General features: G+C 43.1%; 1 protein-coding gene across 1 annotated transcript in view; it reads right to left on the bottom strand.

The window, feature by feature from the left end:
* Positions 1–7,607: 7,607 nt before the first annotated feature.
* LOC124556664 overlaps positions 7,608–14,139 on the bottom strand; it is a 55,749-nt gene continuing 49,217 nt past the window's right edge. The window contains exon 4 of the mRNA XM_047130634.1: positions 7,608–7,992. Within this exon, the coding sequence (XP_046986590.1) occupies positions 7,734–7,992 (259 nt within the window). The 3' untranslated portion in view covers positions 7,608–7,733. The remainder of the gene's footprint in view (positions 7,993–14,139) is intronic.

The following is a 14,139-nucleotide window of genomic DNA, read 5'->3' on the forward strand; positions in this document are numbered from 1 at the left end:
TCAACATACATTTGTAAAAGACTTTCTTTTGTTTTGCCGGAAGACCAGAGGAATTGATGGCGGTGGTGAAAAACGAATACCTAATCCGTTCTTGTGTATTATCGTCTTTCTCATTGTCTGAAAAGCACTTTAAAACCTGTAATCTGAGTTTTTGTACATAGAATTTGACTACAGTAGAGCGTCGATTATCCGAAGTAATTGGGGGACAAGGGTGTTCGGAAAACTGGTTTGTTCGGATAATCGAACTGTACATGTTTATTCGCCAAAACGAAGTACTGTACAGTAAATTTATTCATAAAAAAACAGGCATCTCGTTTAGTATTACAAAGTAACATACAAAGGCAACTTCAGTAGGAATATATAGTAATAATCTCGTACTTGTCCCTCATAGAAAGGACAACACTTTTACGTTTAAGCATTTTGTATAGTCAAGTTCTCTTCTTCACGCAGCAGCACACAAGTGGTCGAAACAGAGAACAGAAGGTGACTGTTTGCACCGAAGCTCTTCTTGTGGGCGCGCAATCCTTCAAACTGCCGCTCCGGCACGCCTCAACTCTAAGCTGGCGCAGCTGTTGCTGTGGACAGCTTTGATACTGCCGCTACTTCTACTGCCAGTGCCAAACCGACAGAAGTGTGCTGATTGTTGAAACACAGCGACTGGCGGTTCGGCCGGTCAGCAGCGCCTTGTGAAGGCCCAATTAGAAGCAATGTTCCGCCAGCGGTGGCCCAGTGAGGCGACTACTGTGGGAAACTTGGTTTGGGAGTGAGGGGGATGATGGACGGTAGGGTGAGAGAGTACACAGTTCGGTTAAGCGGTCGTTCGGTTGACCGACGTTCGGATAATCGACGCTCTACTGTATTTTCAAAAGTCCACCAATAATACTAACTTCATTTTATTCACTATGTCTCAACACAGTTGGAAAAACTGCAGTATTCCTTTTATTGATGTAATCAATATAAATAAAACTTTCTTATAAAACTTCTTTATTTTTTCACGAGCATTAAAAATATTTCTGTCAAAACCTTGGAGTTGAAGACTGGGATCGCTAAATTTGTTGAATGTATCTGTCAAATAAGGTAAGTGGCATATCCAATCTTCATCTTCAAAATGCTTTACCAAATCGGATTTCTGTTCTGTAAGAAACATTTTATCCCATTTCTTCAGTTAAAAAAGACGAGTCAATACGCGTCCCCGTGATAATCGGCGCACCTCTGTGTCCAAAAACAGTTGAGTGTACGTAGCTCCCATCTACTAACACTTTTTCTGAAATTTAACCAATACGAGTAACAGGAACCCTTTTTCTTTTACCTGTCAGTGATGCAGCACCATCTGTTGCCAAGCATATAGGCAAGTTCCATAGCAAATTTAATTTTAATTGTATAAAATTATAAAGATTTTAAAAAAATATCCTTTCATGCTGTATGTTCTGGTAATTCGTTAAATCCTAGAATTTCATCAGCAATAGCACCTTTTTCAGCGTCAAAATGCCGAACGTACCCTAATGTTCAGAAAAAACAGGTCATCTTGAACGACTAGAGATTAGGACGTTCGTATTCACAGGACATGTACAATGGTATCTTCTGCAGAAACGATTAGCGTTTCACTCACCTCGCTTCAACATGTGTCCTGTTGCCTAGTAGGCGCAGGGTCTGCCATGGTCCCCGATAAGTTGTTCCATGTGTGATAGCACCAACGCGTATAAGTCACGAATGGCTTCCTGTGGTATAGCCATGTATGCTGCATTCACGTGGTTATAAAGTTCATTTGTGGTGGTTGGCGATGTATCACAGCGCTGCACCTGTCGTTTCACCATATCCCACACATTTTCGATTGGCGAGCAGTCTGTTGATGTGGCGGGCCAGGGCAAAAGGCTGGCATCCTGTGACACCAAAAAGGCACGTGTTCCTGCAGCAACAATTGGTCGTGCATTGTCTTGCTGAAAAATGGCGTCAGGTCACACTAGTCACAGTGCCCTGGACACGCACCAAGTGTGATCTGAGGTTCTACCCAACAGCACCCCACACTGCAAGGCCTTCAGTTGGCTCTGTATGTCTTGTGCGAATGCAGTCACTGTGATGCCGCTCCCCGTCTGCGGCGAACCAAAATACGGCCATCGCTTTCAAACAAACAGAACCTGGATTCGTCCGAAAACATTATCTGATGCCACCCCTATCCTCACTGACATCGTTCTTTACATTATTGCCGTTTAGCACGTTCCTGCAAATTCGTCAATGATAGGCGGAGAAGTGAACGACGCGCAAGTAACCCATGCCGTAATAAACAGCGATGGGCTGTCTTCCTTGAAAGTGCAAGATGTGTTACACTGTTCCCACTATTGTGCCAGAGCCGACGACGACGCAGATCTGCCCTGCAATACCACTGGTATGAGGTGTCGATCTTCTTGGACGTGGCCTGGGTGGTGCGACTTGGGTGTCTCGTCATGTTCTACGGCCTTCAGCCACGCATTCTGCACACACCCGTTGCACTGCCGAAACACTTGGTCCTACAGGAGCAGCAATTTCCCGTATAGATGCATCACACTCTCTCATTCCACTAACGCGCCCTCTTTCAAACTCACTGATTTGACGGTACGATTCGCGCGTATGTCTGTGAGCCGTCCTGCAAGTCTGCTCAATTCACACTGATCCATTATCTTCGGTTTTTATCGACAACGAGAGCCGCAGGCACATTTTACCGACAGGTGGTGTTGCCCCGCGATATCAATGTCGACCTTGTACCCATGTGCCGACATGGTTCAAATGCTAATCATATCTGCAGAACATACTAATGTACCTGTCCTGTGAATACGAACGTCCAATTTTAGTCGTTCAAAGTTTTCTGTTTTTTCTGAACATGAGTGTATATAAGTAGCTCAGCATCCTCAGATACATCACAATTTAATCGATTTGAATCGCAAATCTTTTGTCGATTTCAATAATTTCACTGTTTGATCAACAATACATTGGCCCTTACCATGAATTCTACGTCTTAAATCTGTGTCAGAATACGTAATTGTTTTGATTATTTTAAGCTGGATTTTTGTGTAACATTTTATTCGCTGTAATCAAAGAACCAGGGATAACAAGAGATTCAGCTGCAGTATAAGGTGATTTCTTTTTGGCAACTAGCAACTGTAACTCATACAAAGACTGCAGTGCCACCTTTGTTGATTTTGTGCAATTGTGTATTACGTTTGAACTTTCATCTCAATATTCTTTTCTGCTCGTAAAAAATTGAACTAACATGTCTTTATAATCCCTTATGCGCTGCTTTCCACACGTCCAAAGAAAAATTTGAACTCTGCTTTAATCGTCCTAGGAGTTTAACACAAGAATCTGCAGTGCACGTTGGCAGTGTTCCTTTATGAAAGTAACTGAAAAGAATCTACCACTAGACTGTGCTTATGAGCTGAAGAGGTGATAATGTTTGTTGCTCAGCACAGCATTGTCAGTGTGGCACACATTGCTCTCTTTCGATGATGATTTTTGGTAATTGCAAGAAAGAACATATGAAAGTAAAAAAAATTGTATTGCTTCTCTACTCTTTGGAAAGTGTACTGCTGAGTTCATCTTGTATTCCTGCTAATAAATACGGAAGTGCTACATGAATCGATTTTGTCTGCATTTGTGCAAAAGTGAGTAGTAATGCTCCTGCCAATACTCGAATGATAACAAATTACTGTCTTCTTCATTCTGATTTCTTCTAGTTTCTCGTGCGAGTTCGAGTGCTTAATCGAGTCATTCTCCTATTTTGAAAACGCGCGGCTGCTGTGGCCGAGCGGTTCTAGACGCTGCAGTCTGGAACCGCGCGATCGCTACGGTCGCAGGTTCGAATCCTGCCTCGGGCATGGATGTATGTAGGTTTCAGTAGTACTAAGTCTAGGGGACTGATGACCTCAGATGTTAAGTCCCATAGTGCTCAGAGCCATTTGAACCATGTTTTGAAAATGGACGACTAAACCGATGACTTATGAAGAATTCATGGCCAATAAAAGTTTAGAAAACCGCTTCATGGGCTAAATAACTATTTTTAAAAAGCTACTGGTTTTCATGAAAAGGTTCGAAAACCGGTTCATGGAGTTAATAACTATTAGAAAAAACTGACTGATTGCAGTTTTCTGTATTTAAAATGAATGAATAGTCACATGTTCTTAACCATCCTTGATGGGTAACCATAAAGTAGACATTTCCTCAATTTTGTGTAAAGACAGTAGTCTGTTTCCTGTCTACTTTTATCGGTCACCCATCCCCCTCCGCCGTCCCACTACTTCCCTAATTACTGAGACTTGTCTATGCCCACTCAAATCAAACTTGAGATTATATTTTTATTGTTGATTTGTGAACGACGATGCCGGCCGGAGTGGCCAAGCGGTTCTAGGCGCTACAGTCTGGAACCGCGTGACCGCTACGGTCGCAGGTTCGAATCCTGCCTCGGGCATGGATGTGTGTCATGTCCTTAGGTTACCTAAGTTTAAGTAGTTCTAAGTTCTAGGGGATTGATGACCTCAGAAGTTAAGTCCCATAGTGCTCAGAGCCATTTTTTTTTGTGAACGACGATAATAAACGTGAATGTATCCATACATATTACTTTTGAATTTATTTGCTATTTACCTATTGCGAAGGCTATTCAAGTCAGTCCTCCAACTAATTTATTTTAATACAGTAAGTTAACTGCGACTCATTTCATTCCTACCATTTGCAAAATGGGTATAATTTGCATATTCTGAAATTCAATTGTCAGATCATTTATGTATATCTGCATGTAACACTATCGTGTTTAATCTTGCAATCAGTATTTCAGGATGGATGTATATTTATCTCTTTTGCGTCAGTGGGCTACTGGTATACTGACAAGAATATGAAGTACACTGATCAGCCAGAACATTATGACCACCTAGCTAATATGCTAGGATAACAGTTGCGACACATTATGGTATGGAAGCAATGACGCCATGGTAGGTCACTGAAGGCAGTTGGCACCACATCTGCACACACTAGTTACCCAATTCCAGTCAATTCTGGAGAAGGGGGGATGAGCTCTGACCCCACGTTCAATAACATCCCAGATGTGTTCTATTGGTTTCAGATCTGGCAAGTTTGGGGCGAAGACATCGACTGGAACTCGACACTGTGTTCCTCGAACCCTAGCCTTGTGGAGTGGTGCATCACCTTGCTGAAAAATGCCACAGCCGTCGGGAAACATGATCGTCATGAAGGGGTGTACGTGGCCTGCAACCAGTGTACGATACTTCTTGGCCATCATAGTGCCTTGCACGAGCTCCACTGGATCAATAAACACCCACACGAACGTTCCCCAGAGTATAATGGAGCCGCCGCCAGCTTGTCTCTGTCCCACAGTACAGTTACCAAGGAGTTGTTCGCCTGGAAGACGACGGATTCGTCCCCTCCTATCGGCATCATGAAGAAGTTATCAGGATTCATTACACTATGCAACGCTCTGGCACTGCCCCAACTTCCGGTGCTCGACTGAGTCTTAGCTGTCGATGTCGTGGTGTTCGGTGCACTGTGTGTTCAGACAAACGTGTACTCTGCCCAGCATTAAAGTCTTATGTTAGTTCCGCCACAGTTCGGTTCCTGTCATGTTTTACCGGTCTGCCCAGCCTACGACATTCGACATGTGTAATGATGGTTGGCCGCCCAACCCCACAACTTGTGGACGTGGTTTCACCTTGGTCTCGCCACGTGTTGAAGACGCTCATCACAGCACTTCTCGAACGCCCGACAAGTCGTGAGATTTCCGAAATACTCGTGCCGAGCCATCACAAACTGCCCTCGATCACACTCAGACAAATAGTACCACCTCCCAACTCTACACACGATCACCACCCTCACTGATACTGAATGCACCACGTTTGTGTCTGTCTAGCAGACATTCCTCGCCTGGTGACTCTGCCATCGCCTGGTCGGGTTTATATCGATAGTAGGTCAGTGGTCGTAATGTTCTGGCTGAGCAGTGTATATAACACGCTGATCCAGAATAAAATTCTTCTGGCAGTCACACTGGCACATCAAGACGCTTCATTCGAACTCAAACTCGATAACATAAAGTCAATGTTGTATGAATTCATGTAAACGATATGCAAATAACTAATAAATCGCAAGTGCGCACCGTGGTTGAAATACTCGAGACTGGTATTCACACATACATTCAAGACACGACGGTCACAGGAGCTTTTAGTTCGAGAGAGGCAACCGCACGCCAGGAGGCCGGTCCCAACCCATCTACATCGGCCGGTGACCGCCCGTAGAGCAGACAGCGTTTGCCCGAGTGAAAGGACGACCCCATGTTCAGCTTAAAAGCAAATTCCGCTACATAGTGTGGCAGCGGCCACCCTACACATTCTCTACACATAGCACGCAGTTTCAGAGATTTTCACAGGGAGACAGCAAACGCCAAACGCCGATACTACAGATTTCCGGATTGGTCGCGTTAAACGATACGTCATTCTCCCGTTTTAGAAGAGCAACGCTGATTGGCAGACAATGTTTCTGATGCCCTGAGCTGAAGGAGTAATGGAAGAGACCGAAAGATATATCCCTTCACGTCTGGCATGGAGAGGGACCGTTCCGTTGTCGCTCTTGGAGCGAGAACACGTAACGAGAGCATGCGCGCTCGTACATGTGCTCAAAGAGCGAGTAACAAGTCTCTCCTCAGTACTTCACTGGGAGAGCACCTCTGTTGAGAGCGAATCGAAGTGCAACTCTATATTGAGTCTTTGCGATTAAGCGTTGTTCACTGTGTTGGCCGCCACACTTTTTGTGCGGTGTGAACGGACAGAGTTATAGTTAAACGCCTGCGAGCAAATTTTGAGTGGTATCACGGTGGACTGGTTATCTGACCGGTGTGCCACGCCAATAGTTAGACTAGGAGAGAATAGGAGTCCTTGACTTCATCAAGGCGTAGGGAGAGTTTGATTGGCGAAGGTCAATCTAGATAGAAGGAGAGTTATCTTATTTGTCAGCAACGAGCGGCGCAGACAACAGTCATCGCAGCTTACGGTATTGTGCGCTACAGCTATTGCGAGCCCCATATTTCCTCCACAGCAGTACCCTTCACTGCATTTCACACGCGGCAGCCTCGACCGTACATAGCAACATTCTAATGGATAATTATTCAAGTTGAGTAGGTGTGGCTCTCAGCCATTCTGCCAAGTCAATAACAATCTTAAACTTTGTATAGAAATTTCATTAGCGAATCCTATCCTTAAGAGGTAACTTCCCATTCCGAAAAGAACCCGGAAACAACATGTTCAATTCGTAACTAAAAGTGCCATTGTGATTTCTCAGAATTTTTGCCAAATAAATAATAATTTTCGTTAGTTTCGCACTACTCCAGTACCCAAGTATCCCACTAGTTACGTAAGAAATTGTGTGAATTTTTGTGTCATTTCCTTACAGCGAACGACTCCAGAAGATATTTATTGCTGAAAGTTTTTCAGGCATTTCTCTTTAGAACGTTAGGAGCGTCTATCTTCCTTCTGTAGTAGTGTGGGAGTGGTAATTGCATCTTGCAGGAGCCACAGGGAAAGGGTACATCTCAGATCAATCCCACGCTCACAACACGTGACAAAATGCAACAAAATGTAGCAAAGAAACTACAAAAAATTTCACACTTTATTAATCAGCATATCTACGGGGCAAAAATTTTAATGTAAAATGATTGGATTTATTGTAAATCAGAGAGAGCATAATATAGATGGAGCATCTGCGGGTCAGAGCTCCTCCTTGGGCGCAGGCTGCGCGCAAGCCCGGATCTCCTGGCGGACTGCGTCGTACTCGAGGCGCATCTGGTCCATGACGTCGGCCAGGCAGCGGTTACCCCGCTTCTGCTTCTCGCGGGCTCGCTGCAGTTGCTTCTCCAGCTTCTTGTCCGCCACTTCCTTCTCCTTGGACGCCGACGTCACATCTTCCGACTTCACGCACTTCGTTATGTGTTCCATTTCGCTCATCGACGGATCGGATTTCTCAGACCTGCCAAATACAAAAAGGTAAACACTCTTCATTCTTTACCCATCATACGAAGTAGAATTAGCTGATGTTAAAATGAATGTTCTAATGATAGGGCTGCCTCGAATATTGTAGCAGCTACGTGTAATCGACTACCTTTTGGATTTCATCATAGCGCAAGATTTGCCAGTATTTTTAATAAAGTCGAGATTTGCGACTACTTTACATCAAACCACAAATTCTTTATGGAAGGAGATGACCAGGGAAGCAAGAATGTGATTGACAACGATAAGACAGCTAGAATAGACTGCTTGAGGTGGATGATCTACAGAGTGAAAAGTATTTAAACCGTCAAACTCTGGGAGGCTGTAGGGGATATCAAAACAAATATTTTTTCCTAATGTCATTTTTTCCTATGAGGATTATTTAAACCGGTGGATGCCATATTACGCTCTTCAGTTGTTAGAGGCCGTATTACACTCTTCAGTTGTAGGCAACTGCTCTCCACCAGTGTAGCAGTGTATTGTCTCTGTTTAGTAATGGAACGATACACCCCGAGTGAGTACACTGATATGGTTGGTGCGTTCTACGTAGCGCACCACAACGGACGAGCTGCACAGCGGGTTTATCAACAACAATATCCTAATCGCCGTATCCCGCATCATACGACCTTTGCTGCTGTGCACCAACGTCTGCCTGAGACCCGGTCATTTAGCAGATTACCTTGACAGGGACGCCGTCGCACGGTAAGAACGCTGCAATTTGAGGAAGCTGTCTTGCAGCATGTGGAGCGGAATCCTTCAATCAGCAGTCGTGCAATTGCACGTAACATGGGGACGAATAAGACGAATGTAAGAACAGTCCCTCGAGAGCAATTGTTACGTCAATTTCACTTACATCGTGTCCACAACCTCGAACCAGTTGATTATCCACCCAGAGCACAGTTTTCGCAGTAGTACCTGGAACAGTGTGAAATGCATGCTACATTTGCATCCTCTGTGTTGTTTACCAACGTAGCAACGTTTGGGCATGATGGAGTCTTCAACATGCACGATTCGCATGTCTGGAGTGAGGGTAACCCACATGCCACAGTTACTAGCGCTCATCAAGTGCCGTTCTTCGTTAATGCGTGGGTCAGTGTTGTTGGGGACTGTTTAATTGGGCCATATCTCCTACCTAGGCCATTAAATGGCAGGCACTATTACAATGTTCTCACAAGAGCATTGCCAGGAAGACTCCCGCTCCCTACAAGACAACACATGCGGTTCCAACAAGATGGGGCGCCAGCACATTTCAGTCGTCGTGTGCACCGATTCCTAAACCGACGGTTCCTAGAAACGTGGATTGGCAGAGGTGGTCCTGTACCATGGCCTTCTCAACGGATATGTCCCTTCTGGACGTTTTTGTGTGGGGAGAGATGCGCAACCTTGTTTACGCTACTCCTGTTGCATCAGAAGAGGATCTGGTTGTCCGGATAGGGTTTTTGCCCGTGTCAGACAGAACATGATCCGACGGTGTAACCTTTGTTTACGTGTCAATGGAGGCATTTTTGAAAATCTACTGTAATTGAAATTGGGTTGTGTTAATGTGTTGTCTCTTGGTTACAAAAAAATGGAAAAGTGCTTGTTGGTTCAATTAATTTGCTGCCAGAGAAATCTTCACCTACCGGTTTAAATGCTACTCATAGGAAAAAATGACATTAGGGAAAAATATTTGTTTTGATGTCCCCTACAACCTCCCAGAGTTTGTCGGTTTAAATACTTTTCATCCTGTATAATTGTATGCTAAATATGTATAATAACTTTATACTTCAAATCACGAGGCCAGGTAAGAACAAAGTTACTGGTAACCATTTCATAGATTTTATAAAGTGTCCAGACATTCAACTACGAGAAACATCTACGTCCTCTTACCAGACTGGAGGCTATAGTGTACAACTACAAAATGGATCGTGTGTTTGACCCTGTTGGAGCTTGTTCAAGTATTTTAAACTCTAACAATCAGTATTTTCTATGTGCTCCATTTTACTCTGTGCCAATCACATTCATTTGGTGATGGCTAACTAATAATTTACAGAATAGTTGAAGTGTGGTGTTTAACAACGTTCTGCAGCTTGTCTACTGGGATAACAAGAACACCCGAAAATTGAGTGGTGTACAAATAAACCTCCCAGGCTTTCAAGACCGAGAAAATCTTATAAATTATGTTCTGTCTGCATACAGTTTTAATTATCTACCTGTAAACTACGTAAAGATTCTTAACACAGGCCCCAACAAAGACGATATAGTTATTGTACGGAAGTGCTATATTAAAGCAGGAGAAACAATCCAAGACATTGTTCTCCACAATACCATCACATATAGGTATTTCAGACATTGCTTCCTGTAACTAATGTTATACCACAAGTCGTAAAAAAAAAGAACCATTGTGTCAAATAGACTTAAGCCATTCCCTATTAAAGAAATTATTTCTTCAAGTCCAGGTAATGATTAAGTGTAGGAGAAATAAAATTGGAAACAGAAGAGGTTCAGGCAAAAACGAAAATTGAAGTATATGACGAAAACGACTACCACATAGGATGGATACAGACTGCTAATACAAGAAGAAGAAGGCATGGCAGATGTACCGGCAAGATTAACATATTACTTTAAACACAGCATTTGGAAAAGTATGGCCACAAGTGTAAAATACAAGATATCAGCATTTACTGTAAATATCAGTGGTAAGTGGTCATATGTTGGAGTACTGGCCGAAATGTCAGTAACGAGAACGTTTACTATATTAAAGGACACTCGAAAAATATGTTTGTAAAGCTCCGTTCCCATCTGAATCTGCTTAAAAAGGATGGTCACATTGTTTCTAAATGTTGTGGACTCATTGTTGCACACGTAGCAGCAGAGCAACCGTTTTCAGAGTTTAAAACTGATAGAGTAACTACATTTAATGGTAATTAGTTTGCAAAAATTGTGAAGTTAAAGTTCCATACGGAAATTCCGCGAGAATGTGGAGCTGATGATTTGTCAATATACACCCAGAACAACGTGGAGTGTTTTAAAAAAATATGTTATGTAGAAACCAAGAGGAAAAATGTAAATTCTAGAATGCTCTCGGCTAGAAGAACTGCAAGAAGGAACGGAAATAACTGTTGAGGCCATAAAGGAGATAGTTTACAGAGAAAAAACTAGATCTGTATTAGAATTCGAGAACATACCGTCTTTCTACTTGTCAAATTACTGGTTGGATATGAAATTTATATTTCAGATGTAGAGTTAAATTATAAGTTACAAATTGACTTGGATGTTATTAAAACTACACCAAATAAAAATAAAGAAATAGTTGTTTTCTGTGTGGAAATGTATATGCAAAAATTAATAAAAATTTTTGTACAAGAATTTTGCTGTCATAGTCTCTACCCAGTCAAACATTCTGAGAGAGTCTCCAATTTACAGTGAAGGAGGTGTGTGACTTTTGGATTGAGGGGGGGGGGGGGGAGTTTATAGGAGGAGGATGACTTTGAAAAGCAGTGGAAACTAGGTAGTTGAATGTATAGTGACCTTCATTTCTCACCCACATTAAATAAAGAGAGTACCCTACATCCTTCCACACCATCGATATGCAAACTGAATTTTTAAAAAATAATGAATGTATTATTATCATTATTATTGTTATTGCTATTAGTATTATCATGTACTCAGCAATGCAATGTAATTTTCCAACAGGATAACACCAAAAATAAGGAAAAAACCACCCTATGTCCTTCAGATTCCTCAGCTCAGGACAGACTGACCGGTTTTTCCTCCATTTCCCAGGTGCGGGATGGGAGACTGGAGGAGGGTGGTGGGAGTGGGGTGGGTTGAGAAAATGAGGGAAGGGAGCGGGAACAGAGAAAAACTCACGACGTCATCGGACACCTCATAAGTGTGATGTTGCCACACCTACACCATGGGGTAGAGGCAGGCGTGGGTGGACGGTCCTCCATACTGAATAAATTAAAACTGTCCCACAACGAACATGACCTCACTAATAGCTACGACCCATGTACACTTCTATAAATGCCGTGTTAACTGTTGTTAATGTTCGTTTGCAATGAGAGTTCTTGGAAAATGTGACGATCAGTACAACGGTTTCTACACCTACTGCCATGTAAATTTAACGTGATAAACTGTGTAACACGATAATCTGAAGAAAGCAAGATATCGAAGCAATTCAGAGGTGTGTGGACATTCTTTTTCCAAAACAGTAATGTGAAGTTTACAGAACTTACATCTGCGATAGACAGTGGAATGATTCACATCTCACGTTAGGATTGAAGATAGGAAAAATCAGAACTCTTACAGAAGCATATCATCAATATCATCATCATCATCATCATTATCATCATCATCATCAACCAATTCAATCATTAAATGATGTGGCCTCTTCGAGTCGTCGATTCAGGTAGGTTTTCAGCAGTCTTCTCCAAGTGGGACGGCCTTGGGCAGTTCTCTGCCAGGTGTTACCAGCGATCTTCTTGATGTCTTTGTCCCATCTGTCTGGTGGTCTTCCTCTAGGCCTCCGGTGCCCTCTCGGACTCCATTCCAGTACTAGCTTCGTCCATCTGTTGTCTTTTCTTCTTGCGACGAGGCCGACCCACTGCCATTTCTAGGAACCTACTGTCTCTAAGATGTCATTAACCTTCGTCACAGACCGGATGTCATCTGCCCTTTTCCTATCCTTTCTTGTATAGCCCAGTATTGATCTCTCCATGGCTCTCTGTGCTGTCCTAAGTTTCCTTTTTGTAAATGAGTTCAGTGTCCATGCCTCAGAGCCATACATCATCACAGGAAGAATGCATTGATCAAATACTGCTTTCTTCAGATTTACTGGCATTTTTTATCTAAATACTGTTGAATTCTTCCCAAATGCTTGCCAGCAAAGCTTGATGCGTCGATAGATTTCTGGCCTTATGTCTCCCTTCATATTTATAATCTGGCCAAGGTAGACGTATTCACTGACCTCTTCTAGTAGACTAGTAGTAGGCGACCCCATCTCCCCAAAACTGTTCTCTGCTGTATTGGAAATGGCTATGTCAAAGCTGAGCTGGGAAGGTAAGCGAATTAGAATTAATGGAAGAAAGCTTACGAACTTGAGATTTGCTGATGATATTGCCTTACTGGCCAAAGACTTCGCAAAGCTCCAAAACTTAGTTATAGATCTTGCATCGGAATGTCAGCTGGTTGGCTTGAACATGAACCTTTCCAAAACAAAAGTAATGTCCAACGAATGGGTCCCAGCTAGAGACAGAAGCATATAGCCGTTATTAAATCGTTCCATTTGAGACTAGAATAAAGAGGGAATAATTATCTGTGATTCAGGGCGCCCTACACTACGCACTGTATGAAGGATTTGCAGCCGGCCAGGGTGGCCGAGCGGTTCTAGGCGCTACAATCTCGAACCGCGCGACCGCTACGGTCGCAGGATCGAATCCTGCCTCGGGCATGGATGTATGTGATGTCCTTAGGTTAGTTAGGTTTAAGTAGTTCTAAGTTCTAGGGGACTGATGACCTTAGAAGTTAAGTCCCATAGTGCTCAGAGCCATTTGACCCAAGGATTTGCAGAGCATGTATGTACACTAGATTTTTGAAATACTAACTTGAAGTGGCACACGTTAGAACACACATCAGAGCACTTTAAGAAGACAACAAAGCCAGATGTCGAAATATGGCGAACAAAGCCGAATCGCTTGTACAAAAATTCGAAAACATACCATCAGTCAACCACATTGACAAGGAACCACTTGCGTGCGAGGCCGCAAAAGGCAGGGACGTTACGGCCTACGACGTCCCACATATTGTCTACCATGCAACCATAATATTCACTGCAAATAGCAACACGGAGCAGGTATCCGACGGTGAGCACAGCATGAGGCTACGGAGCGTAGTTGAACTGATTACTCAACGATTAACTCACAACAGTATTACAGTGATAGTGGTGTTGATACAAAGCAGAGCAATGGCAACGATAAACGAAGCAATCACTTCATTGTTCTACAAAATTTCGGGAGAACTGCCGGATTTGTATTGTATTGTATGGCTCTGAGCGCTATGGGACTTAACAGCTATGGTCATCAGTCCCATAGCACTTAGAACTACTTAAACCTAACTAACCTAAGGACAGCACACAACACCCAGT

Source organism: Schistocerca americana, chromosome X (assembly GCF_021461395.2).
Source record: "Schistocerca americana isolate TAMUIC-IGC-003095 chromosome X, iqSchAmer2.1, whole genome shotgun sequence".
Taxonomy (NCBI): Eukaryota; Metazoa; Arthropoda; class Insecta; order Orthoptera; family Acrididae; genus Schistocerca; species Schistocerca americana.